At 43.2% G+C, this 27586-nt stretch overlaps 1 protein-coding gene across 7 annotated transcripts in view; it reads right to left on the bottom strand.

Annotated features, from left to right (window-relative positions):
• Nucleotides 1-2628: 2628 nt before the first annotated feature.
• KDM3A (lysine demethylase 3A) overlaps nucleotides 2629-27586 on the bottom strand; it is a 56511-nt gene continuing 31553 nt past the window's right edge. For all 7 annotated transcript variants that reach the window (XM_024743707.1, XM_024743708.1, XM_024743709.1 and 4 more), the window contains 15 exons: nucleotides 22275-22489; nucleotides 19251-19403; nucleotides 19017-19112; nucleotides 18513-18640; nucleotides 16575-16770; nucleotides 15121-15293; nucleotides 14488-14724; nucleotides 13044-13215; nucleotides 10406-10493; nucleotides 9126-9256; nucleotides 5788-5907; nucleotides 5568-5707; nucleotides 4128-4304; nucleotides 3912-4046; nucleotides 2629-3335 (listed from right to left, as the gene is read on the bottom strand). In XM_024743707.1, the coding sequence (XP_024599475.1) occupies nucleotides 3255-3335; nucleotides 3912-4046; nucleotides 4128-4304; nucleotides 5568-5707; nucleotides 5788-5907; nucleotides 9126-9256; nucleotides 10406-10493; nucleotides 13044-13215; nucleotides 14488-14724; nucleotides 15121-15293; nucleotides 16575-16770; nucleotides 18513-18640; nucleotides 19017-19112; nucleotides 19251-19403; nucleotides 22275-22489 (2242 nt within the window). In that variant the 3' untranslated portion in view covers nucleotides 2629-3254. The remainder of the gene's footprint in view (nucleotides 3336-3911; nucleotides 4047-4127; nucleotides 4305-5567; nucleotides 5708-5787; nucleotides 5908-9125; nucleotides 9257-10405; nucleotides 10494-13043; nucleotides 13216-14487; nucleotides 14725-15120; nucleotides 15294-16574; nucleotides 16771-18512; nucleotides 18641-19016; nucleotides 19113-19250; nucleotides 19404-22274; nucleotides 22490-27586) is intronic.

The raw sequence follows: 27586 nt of genomic DNA, 5'->3' as shown, positions 1-27586 counted from the left end.
ACAATAAGGATGTCATTTTCTCATTCAACTCCGAAAGCTTTTCCTACTTGGAGTTAATTTTTATTTTGGTTAAAATACACGTAACACAAAATTGACCATTTTAATCATTTTTAAGTGTACAGTTCAGTGGCAGTCAGGACATCTACAATGTTGTACAACATCATCCCAAACAGAAAGTCTGGAACCGTCAAACAGTAACTGCCGGTCCCCCTTGCTCTCAGCCCCAGTAACCATCATTCTACTTCCTGTCTCTACTCTAGGAACATGACTGTCCCGCATATAAGTGGAATCATACAATATCTGTCCTTTTGTGTGTCTGCCATATTTCACTTAGTGTATTTTCAAGACTCATCCATGTTGTAGCCTGTGTCAGAATTTCTTTCCAAGAGACTGAGAAATGTTCCACTGTATAGATATGCCACATTGTTTATCTGTTCATCTATTGGGTTGTTTCCGCTTCTTGGTTCTCGTGAATAATGCTGCTATGAACATGAGTCTACCAGTACCTGCTTGAATCCTTGCTTTCAATTCTTTTGAGTATAAACATAGCAGTGGAATTGCTGGATCGTGCGTTAATTCTATGTTTAACTTTTAGAGGAACCTTATCCGGACTTCTGAAAACATTGTTCCACTGTTGCTTAAGATTACCCATGAATTTACAGTTTCCGTGGCACACCGTTTTTTCTTGCATCATGATGTGGGTTACTTTTTTTCCTAAGGATATTCTTTTTTTCTTTTTCTTATTCTTTTTTTTAACCCTGAGGATATTCTGAAAAGTTCCTTCAGCAAGGGCCTGAAGAGAAACTCTGGCTTTTATCTGAAAATGTCAGTTAAGAACAGGGAAAATCATTTTGCTGTGTCTAGACTTATTTTCAGGCACGTTCTCTGGCACAGTAAGAGTGGCATCGACTTTCTTGACTCCCCCTGTTGTTGTTAAGAAGTCAGCTGTTAAGTCTGTCACCTCTTTGAAGGTTTACAATGTTTATCCCCATTCTGGGTCCTTTTTTTTTTTTTTTTGCGGTACGCGGGCCTCTCACTGTTGTGGCCTCTCCCGTTGCAGAGCGCAGGCTCCGGACGCGCAGGCTCAGCGGCCATGGCCCACGGGCCCAGCCGCTCCGCGGCATGTGGGATCTTCCCGGACCGGGGCACGAACCCGTGTCCCCTGCATCGGCAGGTGGACTCTCAACCACTGCGCCACCAGGGAAGCCCTCTGGGTACTTTTAAGAACCTATTTGTTTTGGGCACAGGTGTGGCTATTTTATTCATCTTGCTTGATTTAGTTAGGCTTCTTCAATCTGACATGTCAGTACTGGAAAAATTTCAGTCTCAGAATGTCACCCTCCCTCACCAGTCTCTTAATTCTGTCACTGATGGTCAAACCTATACTTTTCCGTGTCCACCTCATAAGTTAACACTTCTTTACAGTTTCCTGTTACTCAGTGCTGTCTTGTGTTATTTTTACCAATCTTTCAGTTTGTAAAAGAACTTTTTTCTGCCACTTAACTCGTGCTGAATTTCTAATTTTAACCATCATGTCTCATTTCTGTTAAGTTCTATTCAGCTTCTTTCCAAATCTGGTCATTTCTGGCAATCTCATTCTTTCCTCATGTCCCTCTACTCTCATTTCTTCAAGCATACTAAACACTTCAGAATATAAAGCAAGTGCTGGGTCATTCCAGAACCTACAGACTCGGCACGTTTAATACGGCAGCTTCAGGGTTGCACTGACTCTCGCTCGTGGCAGCTTCAGTTTTCCTATTTGTGGATACGGTGCATTTGACTGTGCATAACGGCCCTTGGAACTATCTGTGGGACTCCTTTGAGGCCTGGCTTGAAGGTGATTTTCTCTATAGAGAATGCAAGTTTTCCTCTTCTTTTGCCTATTGGAGATTTCTAATCAACAGTGCCAACTCTGGATCCAAAACTGTATAAAGAAGCTTCTGGTAAGAAATTCCCAGGGAAGACGTTTCCCACTAAGATAGGTAGATATTTCTACTTATTCTTTTCAGAAAACGTTGTTTTTGAAAGTTCATCCATGAAAGGTTTTGGTTTGAAGTGGGCTGACGTTAGGCGGGGATCTTCGCTCTCCTACCCTGAGCTCACAGGTAAAAATCCAGGCTCTAGGCCTTTGTCTACACGACTTGATTTCAATTTAATTCCTTTTAGTACAGCTACAGCTGTCTAGGAGAATCAATGAGCTATAGGAAAGTGGCTTCTTTATTTTCTTCCTTCATAGAGATGATTATTTTAGATACTACTGTTCTAAAACTTCTAATAATTTCATTTTCCTTTGTAAACTCTTAAACTATAATGGGTCAGAAGAGAGACAAAGAATTTTGATCTCTTACCTTTTCAGAACCATTTAACCCGTCACTATTTGGTTTTTTGGTTAATTGTCACTTCTAAAGGTAGTTAATCAGTGGTGTTTCTTTACGGAAGTGTGACAGGAGTTTCAACTTGGCTGGGGAGAAGCTTGTTTCCATGTTAGCATTGTAATAACCACTCAGAAATCAATATAGCATCAAATTTCTGTGCTTTTAAGATGAGCTCCTGGCGCAAACTCTTACACCTGTAACACTGATGAAGTGTGTGTTGACTGCAGCCAGAGAATAATGCCAATAAACAGAGTCCAAACATTATATGAATACTTTAATGCAAAATGCTTAACACTTAAAATTAGCAAAGCTTCATTTAAATTAAAACTCCGTTTAACTAAAGATGGTTAACCCCAAGAATGGTGCAGTAGTTGACCTCTGCTATATAATGCCAGTCCTAAGGCAATACAACATCCAAACGTCGGTGGTCGCTTCCTCCACTGCCCTTCTGAACCCTAAGGAGTCGGGGAGCGGGTACTCAGACACAACAAAACACAACCCAAATGAACTGCGCGGTGATTCCTAAGAGTTAGAACCCATTTGACTAAGCTGTCCAACCACACGGCTGGGGAGTAACTGCAGGTCTTGTTCCAGAGCTAATACGGGGTTCTGTTTTTACAGCTGGGTGGAAGCTCTGCACTAGGTGAGAAGTCACAGTTTAAGGATGCATGTTCTGAAATAGTTACTACATATACACATTTAGTGTCTGTAAACACTAGAAATATACATTAGACAGAGTACCCTTACCAGGTGGGTACAGTTTAAAAAAGAAGATGAGGTAACATGAGTCTCAAAGTCCACAGGATTCCTGCCTGAAGAGTTTGAACAGCTGCCAGTAATTCACTTCCAATGTGCAGGGGTAAGGCGCCTCTGGGACCCTCAGGGTTTGCCAAAACTGGATTCACTGGCTTTCAGCATAGCAACTGCATCTTTCACTGCATGGTAGATAACATTCTTCACCTGAGAAGACGAGAGAAAATATGGTCAGTTTACCATGAGATCTCAAATCTGTCCGTAAGAATAAACCTTCCCCCTACCAATTTTATACCATGCTCTCGAAATTTAAAACTCAAAATTCAATATGAAATGTTAATAATACTTGAAAGGCCCCTGGGCTCCTTTAGGCTGTTATTTTATACACATTTTAAACCCGTGCCTCCTTTGAAGAACTTAAAAGCTCATTTTCCCCCTTCCAGAGGCTTTGATCCCACGTGGCCCTGCCCCCAGTGAGTGCAGACACAAGCAAGCCCCAAGGTACAGCTCTGGTTTTCAGAGTTCATCTGTTTCCCTAGTTTTCCAAACATGGAATCATATGTTAGATGATTCACTACTGAAAGGCTCTAAACCAAAATGAGATTTCCTCCATGTTTATTCCTCCTTTGCCTAAGTAGGTAGCAGGACTGGACATAAAGCCAGTTCATCAACTCACTGTACCAAGTGTGGTGGTACGGCCAAGTCTGCTGATGATTTTTATAGGGTCGGTAATGAGCTACGGAGCCAGAGTCAGAGAACGCCAGGAATCACGGCCATTTTTACCTGTAATTTATCTTCATGATTTGTATGAGTCTGTGACAGATAGCGGAATTCCTGAGTAAGCCAGAAGCAGTGTTTAACATGCTCTGGAGAAACAAAATCTTCAGCCACTTTGATACAGCTATATAAGTTATGAACCTGGAAGACAACAAGCCACACAGTCACACATGCCGAAGTTTACAGTGTAAGGAGAATAAAGACCAAAGTAATGGTTCTTGCCTGATGTGGAGCTCCTGCTGGGATAAATACCACATCTCCAAGAAACTGCACGATGGCCCAGCCCTGAACTCCATACTCCTGATGGAGACGCTTCCTTAGTGATCGGTCTAAATACCAGCTCTGATCATGAATGGGATCGTGGTCTGCGGGGTTTTCTTGACCTTGCTCTTCTGATACCTAGAACACATTCCAAGTATTATGAAACTGAGTGACATGCTGGGTCTCCATGAGGGCATTTTGCCCCCTGGACAGTGTGGGCAGTCAGTCAGTAAATGTCAGGCCTTCTTTAACACGTGTCCCTGTTGGCAGAAAGAAAATAGCACTCAAAGACATTAACTGAATGACCCAAGGGGAGACTGAAAGAAAATGTGGGTTCGTTCCCTTCTGTCACTTCCTGTAAACCGTGAGTGGCAGTCTGCATATTTCTGTAAACACTGTGTCAGGACAGTATTTTGGCCTAGGCTTTTGAATGTCAGTAGACTTAAGCTCCTTAGAAATAGACTTGCTACACTGCAGTTCTTAAACGTCTGTATTCACTTGACAACTTGAGTTATGAAGCAGCCCCACAGCTGGCTGCAGGTTAACCTCGTTCACTCTAGACCCAGTATCTGGCAGCACAGACGCAGGGTGACGCTATCAAAGGGACAGTATGGCGACCGGCAGGTTTCTGGAAGAGTCAAATTATCCTTAGCGAGAAACATCTTGATTGAAGCAGATGCTGGTTAAGGGTCTAACGTGGCACCAGGCAGCAGGCTAGGAGCGTTCCTATCCACTCCTCATGAACAACTGAAGAATACCAGCCACAAATATCTGGGCCGCAACTAGCAGCCTCAGTGGCGAACAGGTTAAAAACCGAATATGCCCATCTTTCCAGTTGCCTAGAACTTCCACACAGAATCCTTGCTGAACAACCTGCTAACTACTGGAAACCTGGAATCTTCAAAGTCCCTGTATCCCTTTCCCGCATAAGCTAATGGCCACAGTAGGGTGTGAGGTCTTCCTGACCTACTACTAAATGAGGGTGGATAAAACCAACAGGGACCTTAGTAACTCACTTGGAACACAGTTATCAAGAGCAAAGAAATGTTACACGGACTTCTGAAGTGCTTAGATTTTTAAGGCAATAAAAACAAATAGACACTACGTGATCACCAGAGGAACTACCTTGAAGGGGGAGAGCGCAAAAACCTCCAAATGCACTATGACATAACACACAGACGTAAGAAAAAGGATAAGTTTCCCTCTTTTCAGAGGTGCGAGCCTCCTCATCTAGAAATCGTTGTTCCTTAGCAACCAGCTTCAGCCTACCCAATCTGAGATGCACAGATCTAACTTTCGAAGCTGCGGTTATTCTCCAGTAGCCCAGTCAGGTCTCGACACGGGGTATAACACTGCTATTCTGCATCTCTCTCTTCACATGCCATAGGGTAAGGAGCACACCTTTTTAAGAAATTCTCGTATCTTCTCTGTGTCCTTAGCAGCATATATGTGCCAGAGGGCTCCTGGCTTCTCTTTTCCTTCGATAAATCGCTTTATCGTGAGTTCATCAGAATCTCCGTCTTGGATGGTCTTAAGGACTTCTGGAGCAAGAGAGAGCAAACATCAGACCACAACGTCCCAGCTCAGAGAATAAGCCCCGCTTTTACGCTCAGCACCCTACCTTCTTCTTGGTCACACTGTCCTTTGGGAATTCCCACATAGACCATGACATTAGCCGCATCAGATACATCTAAGTGAAGATTTGTCGTTCCATATTTCCGATCTTCTGGAGTAATTAATCCTGCAAACAGAAAATGCCTTAAATTTACCGAGACAGCAAAGACTGCCTGAGTCTTTCCCACTCCCTGGAATACGTGGTCACAAAACTTAAAAGCTACCTTTCTAATCATGTAAAAGTAATGGAACAATATTTAACATTATTTTATCCTTTCAACTTTGGGGAAAAAAGTTCTTATTGAATGTTTATTTGTAAGAATAAAAAACCAACTCCTAACACTAGCACTTGTTTCTGGTGATAGGCAAAATAGGTTTCCTCCTGCTGAGAACAACTAAAAATCCTTGATGAAATTATTTTTAAACATATTTTTTTAATGAGTCAATATGCTGGCAAGAAGAGAAGAAAGCCAAACCTAGAAAGCAGGACTTGGGAACAGTGCGGTGGACTCTACTGAGGCTGCGATTTGCCAGAAGGATGTTTGCTCAAGCAGGGGGGCTCAAGCTTTGGTTGACACAGACTAGAAGGACTCTGGGGTAAGATGTAAGATGGGGAGTCTAACAGAAACCCCCCTCAGAAACGTGTAAAGCTGGGACCTCAAATGACTATGTACTCAGTGCAAGAAGGAACGCTGCCCACATGTTCCTTGGATCCCTCAACTGCGAAAGAGGTGAGCCTGAGCTCGAGGTCCACGCTGGTACTCATAATCCGAGACACTAACTCTCACCCCAGGAGAAGGCTCATTTGTTCAGCATTCACCCTGAGGCTCGTCAAGCCCTGCGGTTACCTTGGACGCACATCCTGACATGCAGTCACTGCTTCTTGAATGGGCAGCAGAGCCAAGCATAGCTCGGGTGGGCAAGCCGAGGCTGTTTTCTAACCTGCCAGGCCCTGAAGCAGCCCTGTCTCGTTCGGAGGCCAAGGAACTTCTCTCTGGCTTGCAGGGGCCTGTGGTTTAGGAGCAGCTATACACAGGAGAGGGGACCTTATCATTTCAACCGCGGACCATGGCCCTAGGGCTCTGCTGCACTTTCCTTTCTTTCCAGTTTGCTGAAATATCAGCCCTAGGAGGAGGTAAAGCAACAGATATTGGACAAAAATCATAGGATATATGAGATTTCCTTTAAAATAGTAAAGGAAAAATATATAGGGAGGAAATAAGGAAACAATTATGGAAAAAGAACCTGAGAGCTGTTGTAACTGGGGGATGAGTATATGGGAAGTCACTGTCCTGGACTCTCACGTTTTCAGTGCATTTGGAAACTTTTCTACAGTACAAAATAAACAAGTAAAATCTGAGAAGAGAAAAAAACAATTAACACGAGAGAAGGCAAACGAATGAAATGAACAGTTATTCACGACGGCACGGAGGGACACCCAGAGGTCTGATTGCATTTATATAAAGCGCAAAGGCAGGTTAAACACTAAAGAATGTTCTGCAGGAACACGAACATACGGTAAAGCTATAAATGTAGGGAAACGATAAACACAAACGTCAGGGTGTTGGTTAACACGGGGCAGGAGGAAGGAGACAGGGCTGGGAGGAGGGAGGAACGGTGAGCAAGTCTCAGAGCCTCGTCAGAAGCCGCTTGCTGGTTTGGCTGTTGCCAAACTGAGTAAAAAGTGTTCCGCAGAAGAGGAAGGAAACGACACCTACCCAGCCGTCAGCCCCAAGTCCAGCCAATCCCAGCTACGGGTGATGGCACACTGATAAAACCAGGCTCTAAACTGAGAGAGCCTGAACTCAGATGGAACCAAAAACAACGGTCCCAGGGAAAGGATTCCCAGGAAATAGAAAATCCTGAAACAAAACACACCATGGACTTTTATGAAAAGAACACAAGCTGACACCGTAGGGGCTGCTGGGTGACAGAGCACTGGGGTTGGAGGCTGGGTGAAGCCTAGAAATTAGGAGACTTAAGTCCTCCTCCCAGACCTGCCACTAGATGCCCCTTGGATATCCTGATCAGGTCACCGTCCCCTCTATTGTCCGGAAGTCCTGGTCCCCATGTGTAAAACTGGTGCTGGTGCTGGAGCTGGAGAGAGGGTGACTGTATGGTCTTTCCAAAGAGCCTTTCACTCTACGTCGTCTGTAGAGGAGTCACAGCTCAGTCACCCAACTTTTGAAAAATGACTGCTCTTTAATGATGTTTATGATAAGGTGTGAGGTGTTTGAAAATGAACACGTTTTCTTTATTTTCAATCCCTAACTGCTTACTCTGAACGGGAACAATTTTGATAGGAAAAGCTGTTATAGAGTAACACTGCCCTCTATCTGCTGGTATCTAGGAGGAAAAGAGTTGCTGTCAAGCCATTTAAACCAAGCCGACTATTTATTTTGAGAACTTCTCAGATAACCACTTCTACCCTGTAAAGCTGCATCATTTCTATAAGGCATGGATAATCAATCACTCTGCAACATTACACCATTTGCTTTAGTGGAAAAATGCTTCCATTTACGTAAATTCATTGCAAATCTTCCCTGTGAACAGAATATGCCCTGAAGTCCCAGCCATCCAGCTTCTTTGAAGGGCTCGGGGGAAGGGAACGTCTGGGCATCTAGGCTGTGGCAACTTCCCAAGGTAAACTCCCCTCTTGGAATGTCCCCTGAGCTCACTCCAGGCGCTTCCCCGGGCGACCCCACCGGAACAGAAGAAGTGGGGGGGCTGAGGTCCAAGCCCTCCGTCTCCCAACAGCATCTGGAGAACGTGGCGAAGCTGCCAGAAGACTCTGGCCTGCCACCCTCAAGTCTGAGAGACTGGAGTTGGGATCATTATGGGAGGAAGGAAATAAATCGGAGAAATACAATTCCAAGGTGTTTTCAGTACTAGCTTAAGTAGCTAACTACTACCCACCAACACAGAACATTGAATTTAAGAGTAGCAGATGCTGAAACAGCTGGAATGCTAGCAGACTGACCTAAGCGTCCGGCAACATTAAAACAATTAATAAAATTACATTCATTCAATTATGTACCATGCAACCGTTAAAAACGATCACACTAAAAACCATTAAGCAACACGTAAAGATTTTACTGTATAATATTAGGTGTAGGAGAAACCTTTTAAACGGCATATGCCCTACAACTGCAACTATGAAATGGAAATATACATACACGTGGCCAAGGAATGAAAGGAAATATGCAAAAATGAAGACTACTGCTGTGTTAAGGGTTAGGGTTATAGAAGTTCTCCATCTCTCCCTCCCCAAAAATCAATGTTCCAAACATTCTGACTTGCCTTACTTCTGTAATAATTTTTTCAAGTGAGCCATTTCTTCCTTACCATAAGCGTTATACATCTTGGGACCCAGATCTGGCCTAACAAAGTAGTTTGGCAGCCTTGAGGCCAAGTTCAGTTTGCCATCTCTCCTTGTGTACTCAGGCAGTGGAATGTTGGCCATCAGATCATCAAACCTAGGACAAGAGAACCGTGAATTTGCAAAATAAGCTTGTGTTTCTAATATATCGTGGGATTTGATTTGTTCCTTCTACACCAAAAGGAACAACGAAAATATCTGTGCTCGTGAAGATGGAGATAGCTATCATTAACAACATTTAAGATTAGCATATGATATCACTTATATGTGGATTCTAAAATATGATACAAATGAACCTATCTATGAAACAGAAACAGAATCAGGGACATAGAGAATAGACTGGTGGTTGCCAAGGGGGAGGGGGTTGGGAAAGTGTAGGAGTGGGAGTTTGGGATTAGCAAATGCAAACTGGTATATATAGGATGGATAAACAACAAGGTCCTACTGTAGAGCACAGGGAACTATATTCGATATCCTGTGATAAACCATAATGGAAAAGAATATAAAAAAAGAGTGTATGGATATGTATAGCTGATTCACTTTGCTGTACGGCAGTAATTAACACAGCACTGTAATTCAGCTAGACTTCAATAGAAAATAAATTTTAAAAAAACCAATATTTAAGGTGAGAATCATAGTGCTTATGAACAAAGACATCTTCTTTCTCTCCAACATCACACATATATATCAAAATGACAGGGGACACGGGTTCGTGCCCCGGTCCGGGAGGATCCCACATGCCGCGGAGCGGCTGAGCCCGTGAGCCACGGCCGCTGAGCCTGCGCGTCCGGAGCCTGTGCTCCGCAACGGGAGAGGCCACGACAGTGAGAGGCCCACGTACCGCAAAAAAAAAAAAAAAAAAAAAAAGATCTCGAATAATCTGAGCAACAAATTCCTGATGATAAGTAGTGACACTAAGGGATATATTATTCATTAGTTCTGAGGATTCTCTGCGAGGTTCAAGCTCAGTTCAGGACAATGGATCTAGCAATTCCGCTGTCTTGTCTAAAGCAATGTAATCACCGTATTATACCCCACCCCAGCACGTCTGATCTCACTCCTGCCTCCAAATCAGCCTGTGCACGTCTGAGTCGGCCTCTTCTCTGGCAGAGCACTACAGTGGAAATGCGTGAGTTTTCACTAGTGAGCCAGATTTAAAAGTCAGTAACTTCAGCTTACCACCTCAAGAAAAGTTTATCCTACCAAGTCAAGGACAGGATCATCTCTCCCCTCCCCATAATCGTACCTGGAGGGCATCATATCTCTAAAATCTTCTCCTGGTGGCCAGTCCTTAAGTTTCAACACCATTGGCTCTTTTTCATTTTTCAAGCGGTCTGCAAGGTAACCGGAATTACTGAATTGCTACTGTTCATAACTCGGAAACAGACCAAAATGGATGGCAAATTAGCACTTTAAGCCTTAACAATGCAAATAAAACTCATCTCTGCAAGATCTTCATAACCTGATATGTCTGGTATACAAATATTAGTTTTCAATATTCCCCTCCTGCAAATGGCCAATTATTTTATTTCTACAGTGCCAAGAAATCCATTCATACCCAGGAAGCAGCAAGGGGGAGCAGACTGAAGATCACCAACTATTTTGTATTACAGCCCTGTCTTTTCTAAATGCTTATTCAACTGCTACTCCTTGAGATTTCAGCCACTCCCTTTTGTCTATTCCACATAGGCGGTGTTTTGACAGATCCAGTCTCCTCCTATACAGTGTTCTAGAAGAAGTGAGCAGCCCCCCAACTAACGAACAGCAATTTAACAATCAAAGGGCCACAGATTTTAGAAAACCCGGTTTTCTGAGTCCAGCACGAAATAGAAATGACTTACTTTGCTCAGAGACTGAAGCTACCTGACGTTCTGTCCAGGGACAAGTAGGGCTAATAGGGCCGACTCTCCCCCGCCTCCCCATCTTCTAGGTGACACATACGGGGTTTAGTCAGAACTGTTTTTTGTAATGGCACAGTTGCCCACTGCAGGTGATGTGAAGGAACCCAGAACCAAGGAGCTCCATTGAAAAAATATGCTGACAATTAGGGTTAACAGCAACGGCAACTATTACTTCACTTCTTGCTGTGTTCCAGTCTCTGCTCAAGTGTTTTAACCATTTAGTCCTTATAACTAAATCCAACATCCCAGTGAGATCTGGCACTATTTAGTATTTCTACTGTTGGATGAGGAAATTGACATATGCCCGAGGCCATCCAGCTATTGAAATTAAACAGCAGAACTGAAACTGGAACCCAGTTTCAAACCTTATATTCATAGCGTCCTGTAGTCAACCGAGTCCCATAACCTAGTTTGAACAGGTGCACACTCCAGGAGACAAGAAACGCAGGAAAACACGGGTACAGTGTATGTTCTGGACACCAGTGGCGTCTCAGTGTGGGTGGTGTACCGGGGGGTCTGGGCAGCGGGATCATCAGTATGGAAAAGGCAGGCTGCGGTGGACTCTGGGCTGCCTTAACCATTTGCAGGCATGAGCAAGTGTGAGCCCCAGAAAGATGCAATTACCGAGCTCACGTACACGGCAAGTACATATCAAGAGTCAGGATTTGAACCCAGGCCTAACTGGAAAGCACACTATAGTACGTGTGGCCCTCGATCCCCTTTCAAAGGACCTGCTGCCCAGACACGGCTTTGGGGTCTGCGTCAGCTGCAGAGAGCTGTCCCACCAGGTCATGCCCTCCCTGGGGCACCAGCACCTGGAGGCCCAGGGAGGTGAGGGGATGAAGGCCCTGACTTTCCCCACTTCAGCACAGTCTGAGACAATGAGAGGCGATGCCTGCTACAGAGCTCCCTGCCAGGCTGGCTGAGGCTCCGCTGGCCTCCGCCGCAGCCCGCCCCTCCGCCAGCCCGGTCCTGCTTCCTCCCCCATCTCAGACGTTGATCCCCAGGGAAACACCTTACGTCTGAAACCCAACCTTAACCTCCACGTGTGGAAACCCCCATCATGCCCTACTTAGAGTCAGCTATACCTTTGACCTAAAGTTCGTTGAAAGTGCGGGCCATCACCTGCAAACGTGGGTAATGGGAAATAAGGAAGCAGGAGATTACAAGGTAAAAATATGTCGTGAAAGGATGAGAATGATAAATGAGCAAAGTTGGATTACTGAGTCTAATAAGAATGAACTGGCCGGAGGCTTCCCTGGTGGTGCGGTGGTTGAGAGTCCGCCTGCCAATGCGGGAGACGCTGGTTCGTGCCCCGGTCCGGGAGGATCCCACGTGCCGCGGAGCGGCTGGGCCCGTGAGCCATGGCCGCTGGCCCGCGTACCACAAAAAAAAAAAAAAAGAATGAACTGGCCAAGCCCTCCAGTGCGGGTGGGAGCATGAGGCCAGGTGCCTGTGCTGACGAAGGGGTTCTTGCAAACAGTTCACTGACTGGCCAATGCACGGAAAGGGCCCAAGCTCAGCAGCGGACACTCAAGCCTCCTTACCACCACCATCCCCCCTCACCCAGGTGAAGCAGGCAGTGACCAGGGTAACGTGCGTTCAACGGATTCACGTTCCCTGGCACTTTCAGTTCTACTTATCTTGTTAAACATAATTCAATTTTTTAAAAAATAAAGAGGCTACATAAAACCACGAGCTTTGAGTCACAAGCCCTGGCTCTGTGCTCCCCTCCCCTTGGGCACGTTTCTGTCACAGGACAGACCTGAAGCCACCTGAAGAAGAGGGGACTAAAACCTCACTCTCTCAGGAACTACAAAGCGAGTCTGCCTCTGCAAAAGCATAAACTTTGTAAAAAGAAAGGGGAAGAGGAGATAAGACACGGATTTTAAACTCCAGTCACAGAGAATGCTGCCGCTGCCGCTGCCCCCGGGCCCCCTCCGTCCACAGCCTCAACCCCCTTGAGAGGCCTTTAATACGTACTCGGGACATCTTCAAACCCATCCCAGAAGTCTCCTACTGTAGCTCCTGTGATGATCTCATTGGTTCTGCAATTAACGAGGTCAACTTCCTGATTTCCAAACTCCTTCCTGAAGGATTCTGGTTTCCAGAGTTCGGTGTTCAGTCTATGATGCACTCCTGACACCATCACTGGCTAAGAGGAGAGAACGAAGACTTCAGTTTGAACTCCCCCCGCTCCGTCCCTTCACCCGAGGCAGCCCTTCCTCCAACAGCTGCTGACGTGTTTCTCTGTGGCTGGTCCCCAGTCTCAGATCCCAAAGTGACAGCTTAGTCCCCTGAGTCACCTGCTACACACACCCCTCAAACTACACGAGTGAGCTTCTAAGAGCAAGGATCACACCTTCCAACTCAGATCCCACTACTCACAGAATACCAACGCCAAGGCCCAGGGCTGGGCAGGGGATGTGAAGCAGAGACAAAGGCAGCGAGAGCGCCCGGTCCGAAGAGGATGCTGCCTCTGGCCTGCAGCTCATTGTTAGCAGGCAGGGATATGGCCCTGGATTGCCACGTCTTTGGTTATCCAAGACAACCCACAAATCCTGATCTTTATGTGAAAGAGCCTGACTAAAATACTGGCAACAAGTTCAACTTTTAAAAAACATTATCTAATCTAAACAGAACACGCTGGTGGACTGTATCCGGTCTGTCATTGTCATCGTGAGCAAATCTCGTTAGAACACAGGACTGAAAAAAATAATTTTTTCTTTGGTTAAATACATACATTTTTCTATTTGGCGATTCCCCAAGTCCTGGCCTTGTCCAAGAGCAAAGTGTTCCTTTACTGAGGACTCCATTTGGCCCAGAAGAGAAGACAAAGATCCAGAAAACATGAACCGAAACAAGAAGGCAGGGGAGCGGGTCTGCGAAGCCACGCATCTCCTGAACTGTCAACCAAACCTTAAGACTGAACATCGCTGCCCTTTAAAAAGCAGGCTCCTTCCCTTGGGAGACTGCACACCAATTCCAGGTTGACACCACATGGCTCAGGGCCACCTAAGGTTGTCTTCAGCACAAGGTTCTAATTCATGGAAGAGGGATGCCTGATTTTTATCCTATTTTGTGTAATCCCCCAAACCCCACCAGCCGTAGTCATATTCCCACTTCTCCTATTGAAGTTTATCACGCAAGAATCACCAAGAGCCCAGAATGCTCTCATCAAAAATCCAAGGATGACTGGTTGGAAGCAACCAAAACCTCATCAGAGAATACGGAATACAGCTCAGGAATGTCTGTGACGCATAGCTACACTCTGCTCCAATTGTATTCACAGTAAACAATAAAAAGAGATAAAGTATATGCCATTTATAATCCAGGAAGGGGGCAGGGGAGTGGGGGTTGTCAGGAGTCTACCAAAGGCACCAAGACGCGGATGTGAAGTGGGTTGGAAAGCAGAGGCCCCGCTTACCTGCCCTTGCTTCCAGCACTCCCTGAACACATTCCAGTTGCTCTTGTTGTTGGGATCTTGCAGGCACAGCAGGCGGCTGTCACACAGCCAGTAGTGAGGAGTGTCAAAGCCCAGGATGCTGGGCTTGATGGTCAGTCCTTGCGGCCGCTTAGATAAATCGGAGCAAGTCTTATTTTGCACCAGAGAGGCAAAGATGTCATCAAGGATTTTTGGTGTATTCTTGAGTCCATTTTCTGTCTGAATTTGAAAAAAAAAAAAAAAACCACGAGTCTTAAATATGTCATTTCCTACCATCAAAAACCCCATTCCTATTATGGTAGGATGAGCGTACATTACATATCCAGGAAAGAAGCTAAGCCACGAAGGAATCTTACCCTCAAAAAGGTAAGTCCTCTTCCTCTACCTGACATCACAACCCTCAGAAGTGGGTACAGGAAAAAGTGTTAACAGGTGAAAATGACCCAGCCCAGAGTTCTAACCTGTGAAGCCCATGTGCCAATGACGCAGCCTCTGTACCCGCGAAGGAAAGCATGGGACTCATCCTGCTTTCTGCTTTCGATTTCACTTCCTCCCTACTCTAACTCCAATTCATCTTTACAAGGTGGAGTAATAGACAACAAAATAAATGCGTACCTTTCCTGCAGAGGAATTCAAGAGATTTCGGAGGAAACCAGAATTGTTGTTGCTTACAGGTGTCAAAATTGTGCTGTTAAAGGTGTGGAGGACTGTGTTGGATTTGCTCAAGGGGGGTAGGGGTGGAAGGCATTTGATTTCATTCTTTAAAATTGGCATCGTTGGTTGTTTTTCTAAAAACAAATCAAAAACATCCAGGTGGAAAAGCATTCTGAAAAGGCAAATCCCTTACTAGCCTTCTACTGACAGAATTACTCTGGAACTTGGTTTTCATTTACTAGAACCCAAAAAACGTAAGAGGATAAATGACATTACTGATTTACACATGGATTTCCAACTGCTGTTAAAAAAATAAATATCCAATAATATCCAAGGTGATCCTATGGTAAACTGCATTTTTTATTTGTTTGTTCCTGGTATACAAAATACAATTGATTTTTATAAATTAACATTGTAACTGTCAACCCTGATAGATATGTTTACAAATACAGATTCTCTTAAGACTTTTCCCACGTATAATTAGATTGCTTAAAAATACCAACAGTCCTATCCCTTTCTTTCCAATCCTAACATCTCTTTGTTTGTTTACCTTACTGACTGAAATAGCTAAAACTTCCAATACAATGTTCAATATAGGAGTGAAAGCAGGAATCCTGTGTCATGCCTGAACACAGAGGGAAACTTAAAAATTATTCAACGAATGAAAAACTTCAATCATAATTTAGGATGTCTGTTGTTAGTTTTATTGTAGAAACTCATTAGATTAAGGACGTTCCCTTCTATTCCTAATTTAAGGTTTTTTTAAAAAAAATTATAAATAGGCTTTGAATTTTACTCTTTTTCTGTATCTCTTCACCTGACTTTTCCCCCGCTTTTTTAATGTTAAAACTACAGCTGCATTTCTGAAGCTCTGCTTGGTCACCCTGTATGATTCTTTTATTTATAGTGCTAAATTCTATTCACTGAGATGTTATTTAGGATCTTTGCATGAAAGAAACTGATCTGCAATTTTCCTTTCTTTCACACAGCCAGAAAGCAGAATCACCAAAATCCTAATCTAACCACCTGATTCCAAACCCATGTTCTTTATACTATCATCAAGCATCTTCAGACAACAGCACAGATGAAAAAAATAAAGCTGAAGCCAGAACGTTGCAACTTAGACAAAATAGGAAATACACACAGGGTTAAAAGGCAGAAAGGCAAAAATCACTATTAAAACACACACGTCTCAGCCCACTCCATTCTTGCCAGACACAATCTCAACCTTACCTAGAGTTCTATCGTAAGCAGAAGTTCTCTCTGGCGCTGCATGTGTGTCAGGTCTCAGGGCGACTACAGGGAACCACTTTCCACTCCACACTACTTCTAACCGCTCTGTTCTCACCGTAACTAAGGCTGCCAGGACCCTCTGGGAACAGATGAAAGTCCTCAGGGAGGCAGGAAACACTCACCCTTGTTTTCCTTGTTGACATTGCCGCTGGTCAGGTCTGCCAGCCAGTTCAAAGGAGATGTGCTGGCCGGACAGGCAGGCTTCACGCTGCTGGCCGGCTGGGACGCAGCCTCCCCACCTACAGCCACGGGCTCCAACACCGAGGGGCTCTGCTGGAGCCCGGCACCAAGAGTCGATTTTTCTCCAACCAAGGAAGTCTGTGGTGAGTGCAGAAGGAGAATCTTGCACAAGCTGAAAAATTACGTTTCCCTTTTCTTACCTTCTCCCCTAACTGCTCACCAGTAAGACAGAAATATCCAAAACAAAACCACCTAATAGCCCTGGACATCACCACCACTGCAGTAATCTCTCAACAACAGAGCAGAACTATGTAGGAGAGATTTAAATCTTTTAGCTTTTAAGTATTACTAGGAAAAATATAAGATGCAAGTGAAGAATGTAAATACAGCAAGATATCCACCCCCACCCTCGTATCCCCATCTCATGCTTGTCCATGTCCCTATCACTCCGTTCACCATTTGGCTTTGGAACGCCCAGTTTGTGCCCATCTCCCCTGAGAACTCAGCCCTGTATCATGAATAGGCACTCAAAACCCAGTGGCTGAGTGAGTGAACGAATAAATGAGGCAAGGTAGGAAATACAGCTGTGAATTCAGAAGGAAATGGGATGCAGAAAAAAGAAAATGCTCTTTTGATTTAGCATAGTGTAGTAGGCTTTAAAAATTGATGAACGTGGGCTTCCCTGCTGGCGTAGTGGTTGAGAGTCTGCCTGCCGATGCAGGGGACACGGGTTCGTGCCCCGGTCCGGGAAGATCCCACATGCCGCGGAGCGGCTGGGCCCGTGAGCCATGGCCGCTGAGCCTGCGCGTCCGGAGCCTGTGCTCCGCAGCGGGAGAGGCTGCAACAGTGAGAGGCCCGTGTACCGCCAAAAAAAAAAAAAAAAAAAAAATTGATGAACAGCCCTAAAAAGAATTCAAAACATAAACTGAACAAGAACAACAAAAACTGGACAGACTGAACACACCACTTATTTTTCTATTACTTAAAAAACTGCCTTGACAACTCAGCTAGTGCGTCTATACATACGTAAGAAGGAAAAAGGAGAGTCAAATTCCTGTTGTGGTCCAGGCCCTCACTTTACATGTGATATAATTCTGTGATGCCCAATTACCAGCACTGTTTACTATTCCTCTGTTAATGATGAGGAAGCTGAAGCATATATACATCAGTTCATTTGAGCCAAAGTTATACAACTGGAAAGTGGCAGAAAAAGAATTCAAATTCAGTCCTGACTACAAAGATCAAAATTCTTCTACCTATGCCGCCTTCAACATCACAGCTTTATGAAAATGTAAACTAATTTCTGATTACTAAAAGCAATGTGGGATGATGATTACTGGGGTGAGGAAGAAAAAGGGAGACAGCTGGGGGGTAGATGGGATGGTGAAGGTTAAGGGAATGTCACCAGGAAGAGGCATGTGAGCACCAAGGACATGTACATTTTTTATGTGGAGTGAGAGCTACGTAAAGGTTTGTTTCAGGATTATTTCCTTCAATTCTTCATATATATTATGGGTAAAACATAGTAATTAAAAAATTTGTAAAGCTTATCTGAATAATTTTTACTGTGTAAAACATGAGAAGTTAAAAAACCTATACAAATTTGACAGCAACTTATTAGGTAGACTATAATAGAAAAGGGTTTTGCTTTTTCAAGGAACAAAATTAAAAGCCTAGTCAAAGAGGCTACAAACGAGGCCCACAAAAATAATGTGAAACTTGAGAATGGGTCTATAAAATATCACGTGAACCATGAACTATCTCTTTCCACTGACAGCTCTCCCCATGTTCCTTTCAAATATACTACAGGAATCCTTGGGTTATTTGAAAACAGACAGACAACAAGCACAAGATGGTGAATCTAGCATAAACAGTAATACCTGTTTTATGTCTTCCTTTGAGGCTGGCTTTGAAAAGAGTTTGAACTGCCTGTTTGAACAGGGACAATTTGCCTTTATTCCCCATTTTGCTCTTACAGAATGAACAATGTCTCCAACATCATAGAGGGCTAAAAAAAGGCACAGGCAAACATCTGAACAAGGATATTAGGTACTTTCAACCTCAACATTACGAAACAAAAGCTTATATTTCTAACAGGATAACATTTTTTTTAGCAGCATTTTTTTTTTTAGTGTGCTTACAACTCCCCCCTTTACGTCCTAAGTATGCCTTGCCCCAAATGTGCCATTTTCTTTCCTTTTACAAAACTATTTACAAGGCCTTTACCAGAAAGTTTGGGGACTTTAATACATTACTCAACAATTTATGGTACATACAAAAATAAAGTCAGCAAGTGATTGTACTACACAAAGTAAAACCGAACTACCAGCCCCTATGATACCCAAAACACAGGGAAAGGAAAAGCATTGCACCACACAAAATACCTTTTCCAGGAATGATCTGCGTAGGCATGAGGTTCTCTGGTTCATGTATCTGGCTCTTCACACATCTCAGCCAAGAGAAAGTCTTGTAGGCAGCGCCTGCAAATAACTGATTTGTAGTAATTGCTCTTTATGGACTCTGGTCCCGAAAGTTTCAGAAATCCATCAACCACAAATCAATGAAAGGCTTAATTTAAGAGTATAAGGGGCTTGGAGAAGAGTCAAGTCAGTTCTCACCCTGTTGGCAATTTTTCCTCTTCATCCGATAGCAATCCACACACACTCCAAACCCACACCGAGGACACACCCAGTGCAGGTTGAAGATGGTGGTGTCACACACATCACACATTTCTCGAACACCTTTGACAGCTCGCTTCCAAGCAACCTGTCCTACAAAAATCAATAAATCACTTAGTCTTGGGGACGAGAGGGCTCCTGAAATAAAACATGAAGTGGGAGGGGAGCTGATGCCATTCCTCCCTCTCACTGGAGTTCCCATTAACTGTTCAGCCTCCAGAGCCCATCTCAAATCCCCCACCACCGCCATGAAGCCCTCCTGGATTCCTTCAGCACTCCCATCAACTTGTATTTGTACTTCAGACTCAGGCCTCTTCACACTGTACGCAGTCAGGTGCAGTTTTACTTCCCTGTAGGAGACTAAACTCCGTGCAAGCAGAATTCCTGCTCAGGCTGTACCCTATCCCCACACCCCACCCCACCCTCCAAGGAGCTCTGCATAGTAAGTCCTGCTGAGTAAGTCAGTGAAAAAAGCAGCATTAGTTACACAAGCTGGAGTTCGGACACAAATATAAAGGAGCAGTGGTTCTTCACATTTTGGGTCATGAGACCGTCTGAGACTCTAAAGGCAACACGGACCATGCTTTCTCCAAAGGAAAAATAATTGACTCAAATACACAAACCCAACCTTCAGTGTCGAGTGTCAGGTTATTCACAGATGCCCCGAAACCACTCAGACTGCCCATTAAAAACCCCAGGGCGCTGAGGGAAACCTGGTGGGAGCAGCGCATTAACTAGTGGGGGGCACAATGGTCCAAAGTCGGTTCCGTCATAGGCCAGTGTCGGAAACTCAACTTTTAGAGCCAGGAGTGATGCAGGCACCCAGGACCGACTCATACTAACCAAGTAGCGCCAACAGATTGAGGCACAATCACGAATTCTATGAAGTAGCATCTTCTGTTCCAGTGGCCAAGCCCCGAAAACCGGAGAGAGGGGCCTTCCAGGACTGGGCAGGAAATCGTACCCCACCCCCCGACCATGGAGGAGTGCCACATACGGCATTAGAAAGCTTCAAGGAGTAAGAGCAAAGGGAGGACATTTTCCTGCGTCACAGAAAAGCCCAACGTCTGCTGATCAGAAGACTGTTTTCTGTCTGTCTCTCTCTCGAACAAGACGGGATCAATACTGTCACATTCGTGTTCTACGGAGAACATCTTTTCCTAATCCAGTCAGTGGTTACTTCTTTCTTCAGACTGCCCACAAAAGAAATGACTAACTTCAGTTTGCTTTAAGCTCATCCAACTGCTGAGTGAGCCTCTGCCGTTTCATTACAATGTAAAAGCTCAATGCACAATACATAGAAGTTGAGGCATTTTACACATGAGATTTTATGAACTTCACCTTGGTCACCTGGATTAGACTTTTTACTAGAGAGTAGTCTTAGATCTCTTAGCCACCTATTTAATGATCATTTGTCATTGCAAAGACAGAATAGATGTATAAAAGCTGAGACCTGCTTCCTAATCTCAGGATCAGAGGGTACCCTCCACCCCCCTCTCTAGCGACACCTTGTGGTGGCATCTTTCAGTATCACTCACAGTGAGTTCCTCTCTCCAGCTGACCAGCTTGTCACAGAGGAAATAAAGAGGAACAGGATAATCAAATAGGCAAGGAGGAAACATTAATCACAATTACATCTTTAAGGACACATTTTTCAGACGACTCACCTTGAGCAAAGAAAAAACATCAGTAGCTTAAAACAGCCCTTCCGATTCAGGAAGCTACTAATACATTCCAAAAAATTGTTTTTGCAACCCAGTCATTCATATACTACCTCTAGACCAGTTACTTAAGAACTTTTCTTTACATCTTCTCTTACTTAAAAGTATACAAGAAGAAAACTTTTGTATCTCTACTGAAAATGGAAAACCAGTATCACTCGTCCTAAATAGATTATAGGAAAAACAACTTTAATACGATTCTTGACTTATCAGAGTCTCTACTACCCCAACAGAACAGTGATTATAAAGCTGCTCTTCACTTTAGCAGGACTCTGGCTGCCCATGGAGCTCAGAATCCCATACCCGACCCAGATCTGAATTCCCGCTCCTGGGAACGTCAGTTCCCATTCCTTGGACTCTGAGATGTAACAGTGTTCAAACTTATCCAGTAAGTGATTGTGGTGCGTAAGCCAGCTTCAGTTAGTTCCTGGGGCCTACAACCAAAGTTCTTAAGATCAGGACGTGTGGACGCTTATACTGAAACATATTTGGCTATGCAAAGTCTGAAAAGATATCTACCAGAGGGATGGAAAGGCTTCACTTTTAACTTGCCACCATTCGGAAAAGAGAAAATGATGGAACAAAGTGTGAGACTTAAAAAGACAGATGCCCCTTGGTGCTTCTGGCTGGATATCTCACTTCTAAGGGCACACAGACAAGAGGTGTGCTGTCCTCTTCGACACCGTACCTTGAGATGTCATGAGGGAGGTCTGGCTCTAATGTGTCACCCACACTGATCTCTGTGGTTTACTGCACACCTGGCTGGAACCTCCAAGTTTTCCCTGAAAACCTTGACTCTAACAGAATCATTTTCATCTGCGCTTGTTCCCATTTTCATGCCTGGGTGCCAGCCTCCTCAGACCCTGATTCAGTAGGTCTAGGGTACAGCCTGTCCATTATCTTCTTTGAAATGTTTTCTTAAGAACCTTTGTCTTAAAATAACCCCCTATTGGTGAGTCCACACTTGTCGGTAAGGCTATGCAAATTCCACCGCCACCTCACCTTTACCGTCCTTAACAAAAAATTTAGTAATTGCCCTGAAACAAACCCCACAGATAGATCACTGACTTTGATGAAATCAACAGGCAGAATCTGTTACAAAAGGAAAAATGCAACTTCATTATACCAAAGTCATCTACACTTCTGGGTGAAAATGAAATCCATACAATTAGGACTTAGGTGTCATTTAGGAACAAAAATCAAGTTGGACTCAAAACTCCTACCCCCTAAGAGATGCTCTTACTGTGTGGCTCAATAGTTGACATAGCTTCCTTTTCAGAAATCACCATTTGACAGAAGTGGTCTCCAATGTTGGCCAGGATATACTTTGCTGTGTCCAAATCAGTCCCAACAACATTTTTGGTTAAAGGCAACCACAAGCCAATTGCTTCACTGTCATACTTGTTTGGTGTTAAGAAGCCTTCTACCCGCAATACACCGTGTTTGTTGAACTGTAACCTAGAGGGAGTGAAAAAATAAAAAAAGGATGTTACGTACATGAAATAGTGGTTTACATCTCGTTGTTACTTTTTAAATGTTATTTAAATCAGGCATTTCCTTCCCAGTTTTCTATAATCTCCATGGCTAATTACAGCCACTTGCTACTTGGCAACATCCATAGAAAGATTTTTAAAACTTCCACGTTTTCCCCCAGAAGACATGGGGGGTTGGCAGGGAGAGGGAGTTGTGCTTTCCACTCAAACCAAGATCTACTCATGTCATTTCCAAGGACAGCTACTGAACCTGCCTGACTTGGAACTTAATAGCAAGAATAATCACAAGTCACCACAGAAGTAAACTGATAACAAACAGAAGGTGACAAATAATCTGACCAAATTTGAATACAACTACTGCTTCAAGAATAATGCTCAGGAGGGGAAGGCTAACCCTAGACAACACTGAAGCCATGACCATACAGATCCATGAGGTATTCAACACCCTTAGGAATCCTAGCTACAAATTACCATGCAAGCTTCTGGAATAAGAGGCAGTGGTTAGGATGTGCCTCGGTATCTAAGAAGGTGGAGCAAAAAGCAGAATATTTTTCTCAGCATTCTCTTTCAGCATCTTTGACATCTGCCATGTTTTTCCTAAGCTATGCAATAGTTTTGGACTTATTTAAACACAACATTGTATGTCAATCTAGCTGGAGACACAGAAGTAGACATAAAACACCCAGGGAAGTAGGGTATGACAGGTATCATAACAGTCATTGAGTCTTACAGGAGTCAGAGGAAGAAGTGCCGACTATGAGTTCTGTGGGTCTTATATGAAGAAGACTTCATGTTAGAGACAATAATTAAGCTTGGCCTTGCAAGAAAAATGCAGGGACCTTGATTTCTTTGCTAGTCATTGGGCAACTGCCGAAACTTTTTGAGTCCACGAGACACACATAAAGATGTGCTTTAGGAAAAGCATTTGTCCAGAACTGTGTAGAATGAACTGGAAGGACACTGGGAGTTGCATGACAGATGCAAATGTTTCTGCAAACATTTGTTTGCAAAATGTTTTTGCAAATTTCTAGGAGTCCAAAGGATAGATGCAAGATTTTAATTGATAGCCCAAATTAGAGCTAGTCATAGTTCTAAAAAATAAATTTGGAAGCCATTTCAAATGGGGAGGAGATGGAAAACAGGATTTGGCAACTGAGCTTTACCACTGAGACCCTACCCCCTCCCATTTAATCTGCAGAATTTAATGAGAAACAAATTTGATAAGACTAATGACAGTGTCGATCTTCACTCTAAACATCAGGAAAAAAAGGCTTTGCTTTTACAACCATGAAATTCTTTTTACCAGAGAAGTGAGTTTGTTTGAGTTTCTAATACACTGACTTCTGTTAACAGTTGTCACAGCTCTAAGTGCTACACACACATTTTATCATGGTGCTTCTACAATTTACTCAGGAATGAATGCGACAAACTACCATCTAAAAAACTCTTAAATAAACTCTTCATTAAATAACGGTGAATCTGAAAGTTATCAGCACAGATATAATTACTGATCATTAAAATGCCCGTGCATTTAATTCAGTTCATCAGCAATCTTTAATCTTGATAAAACTAAAGGAGAGGAGAATAGGAAGAAATTAAAGTCAACACTGCTGTTCATGATTAGAACTAGTTGAGACTGCAACTACCTAGATTTCTGGAAAATTGTAAATTATACATCACAAAGACCAGAAGGCTACCTTTCTCTTCACTCAGGATGGAAGAATTTAAAGAAAATTTGACTTAAAGAAAAAAAAAAACGCAATGTAAAAATGAAAGTTTTTGCCTATAAAAGCAGAAAAGATTTTTTAAAGATACACCGGCTGGCAAAGGTACACGGAGACAGGAATGCTCAAACCCTGCCAGTGGGCATGGATGCAGGTGCAACCTTCCTCCAGGGCCATTTGGCAGAACTTATGTATCAAAGCCTTAAAACACACACATCTTCTGACCCAGTAATGCCACTTCCAATAACCTTTCCAAAATAAATAATCAGAGATGAGGACAAGCTGATGATCATTTCTGTATTATTTTTACTGGCAAAAAATACATAATAATCTTAACACCAACAAGGGAATTGGTTAAGTGAATTTTCCAACACTGTTATTATGGGTTCTTGCATAGTTATTCAAAAGTATTTGCAAAAAAAGTTAACATGATCAAGTGGTTCCTATTACGAACTGGGAAAGTATGCACTGGAGAAAGTAAAATTCAAAACAGTATATAGGGACTTCCCTGGTGGCACAGTGCTTTTGAATCCGCCTGCCAATGCAGAGGACTCAGGTTTGAGCCCTGGTCCAGGAAGATCTCACATGCCGCAGAGCAACTAAGCCCGTGCACCACAACTACTGAGCCCACGCTCTAGAGACCACAGGCCACAACTACTGAAGCCCATGCACCTAGAGCCCATGCACTGCAACAAAAGAAGCCACCACAATGAGAAGCCCACGTGCTGCAACAAAGAGTAGACCCCACTCGCTGCAACTAGAGAAAGCCCATACGCAGCAACAAAGACCCAACGAAGCCAAAAATAAATAAATTTATTAAAAAGAAAAAAACAGTATACACAACATGCCAAGTAGGTATGCTTGAATATATTTTATGACCACATAAACACTAAAATGCACTGAAAAGTTAACAGTAGTTATTTGTGGTGGTGTTTTAGAACCTTCAGAATTTTTCTATGTTTGTTACTTTTAAAAATAGAACTTTAGACACCAGGCGGCCCTGTGCTCCTCAGGCCACTGCCCTACCCCTCCAGCAGCTCCAGTCCCCATCGCCGCACACCAGCCAGGCGGTTCCAGGGATTTGGATGTCCGTGTCTTTGAGGGACCACTACTTCACCTGCCACATGCTTGCAGGATCGTGATTCCCAGGCCGGAGGTCGGGCCCTGTGGTGGGAGCTCCGAGTCCAAACCACCAAACTAACAGAGAACCTCAGACCCCAGGGAATATCGACTGGAGTGAGGCCTCCCAGAGGTCCTCATCTCAGCACCAAGCCCCAGCTCTATCCAACTGCCTGCAAACTCCAGTGCTGGACGTCTCAGGCCAAACAACCAGTAAGACAGGAATACAGCACCACCACCCAAAAAAAAAAAAAAAAAGAAACGACAAAAAAATACATTATGGACGAAGGAGCAGGGTAAAAATCTACAAGACCAAATAAATGAAGACGAAATAGGCAACCTATCTGAAAAAGAATTCAGACTAATGATAGTAAACATGATCCAAAATCTCAGAAACAGAATGGAGAAAATACAAGAAACATTTAACAAGGATCTAGAAGAACTAAAGAGCAAACAAACAGTGATGAACAACACAATTACTGAAATTAGAAATACTCTAGAAGGAATCAATAACAGAATAACTGAGGCAAAAGAACGGATAAGTGAGCTGGAAGGTAAAATGGTCGAAACAACTGCAGGGAGCAGAATAAAGAAAAAAGAATGATAAGAATTGAGGACAGACTCAGAGACCTCTGGGACAACATTAAACACACCAACATTCAAATTATACGGGTCCCAGAAGAAGAAGAGAAAAAGAAAGGGTCTGAGAAAATATCTGAAGACATGACAGTCAAAAACTTCCCTAACATGGGAAAGGAAATAGCCAATCAAGTCCGGGAAGCACAGAGAGTACGACACAGGATAAATCCAAAGAGAAACACACTGAGACACATATTAATCAAACTATCAAAAATTAAATACAAAGAAAAATATTAAAAGCAGCAAGGGAAAAGCAACAAATAACATACAAGGGAATCCCCATAAGGTTACCAGCTGATTTTTCAGCAGAAACTCTGCAAGCCAGAAGGGAGTGGCAGGACATATTTAAAGTGATGAAAGGGAAAAACTTACAACCAAGATTACTCTACCCAGCAAGGATCCCATTCAGATTCGATGGAGAAATTAAAACCCTTACAGATAAGCAAAAGTTAGGAAGGAGAATGCAGCATTACCAAACCAGCTTTACAACAAATGCTAAAGAACTTCTCTAGGCAGGAAACACAAGAGAAGGAAAAGACTTACAAAAACAAACCCAAAACAATTAAGAAAATGGTAACAGAAACATACATATCAATAATTGCCTTAAATGTAAATGAATTAAATACTTCAACCAAAAGAGAGACCAGATGAATGGATACACAAACAAGACCCATACATATGCTGTCTACAAAGTCTCACTTCAGACCTAAGGACACATACAGACTGAAAGTGAGGGGGTGGAAAGAGATATTCCATGCAAATGGAAATCAAAAGAAAGCTGGAGTACCAATTCTCATATCAGACAAAATAGACTTTAAAATAAAGACTATTACAAAAGATAAAGAAGGACACTACATAATGATCAAGGAATCAATCCAAGAAAAAGACATAACAATTATAAATATTTATGCACCCAACATAGGAGCACCTCAATACATAAGGCAAATGCTAACAGCCATAAAAGGGGAAATCGACAGTAACACAGTAATAAGAGGGGACTTGAACATCCTACTTTCACCAATGGACAGATGATCCAAAATGAAAATAAATAAGGAAACACAAAATTTAAATGACACATTAAACAAGATGGAATTAATTGATATTTATAGGACATTCTATCCAAAAACAACAGAATACACTTTCTTCTCAAGTGCTCATGGAACATTCTCCAGGATAGATCATATCTTGGGTCACAAATCAAGCCTTGGTAAATTTAAGAAAATTAGAATCGTATCAAGTATCTTTTCCGACCACAACACTATGAGACTAGATATCAATTACAGGAAAAAAACTGTAAAAAATACAAACACATGGAGGCTAAACAATACGCTACTAAATAACTGAGAGATCACCGAGGAAATCAAAAAATAGCTAGAAACAAATGACAATGAAAACAGGACAACCCAAAACCTATGGGATGCAGCAAAAGCAGTTCTAAGAGGGAAGTTTATAGCAATACAATCCTACCTCAACAAAAATCTCAAACAACCTAAACTTACACCTAAAGCAATTAAAGGAAGAAGAACAAAAACCCCCCAAAGTTAGCAGAAGGAAAAATATCATAAAGATCAGATCAGAAA

This window comes from Neophocaena asiaeorientalis, unplaced genomic scaffold (genome assembly GCF_003031525.2).
Source record: "Neophocaena asiaeorientalis asiaeorientalis breed wild unplaced genomic scaffold, Neophocaena_asiaeorientalis_V1.1 scaffold114, whole genome shotgun sequence".
Lineage (NCBI taxonomy): Eukaryota > Metazoa > Chordata > Mammalia > Artiodactyla > Phocoenidae > Neophocaena > Neophocaena asiaeorientalis.
The sequence above is the reverse complement of the archived record's forward strand: the minus strand, read 5'-3'. Positions and strand labels throughout refer to the sequence as shown.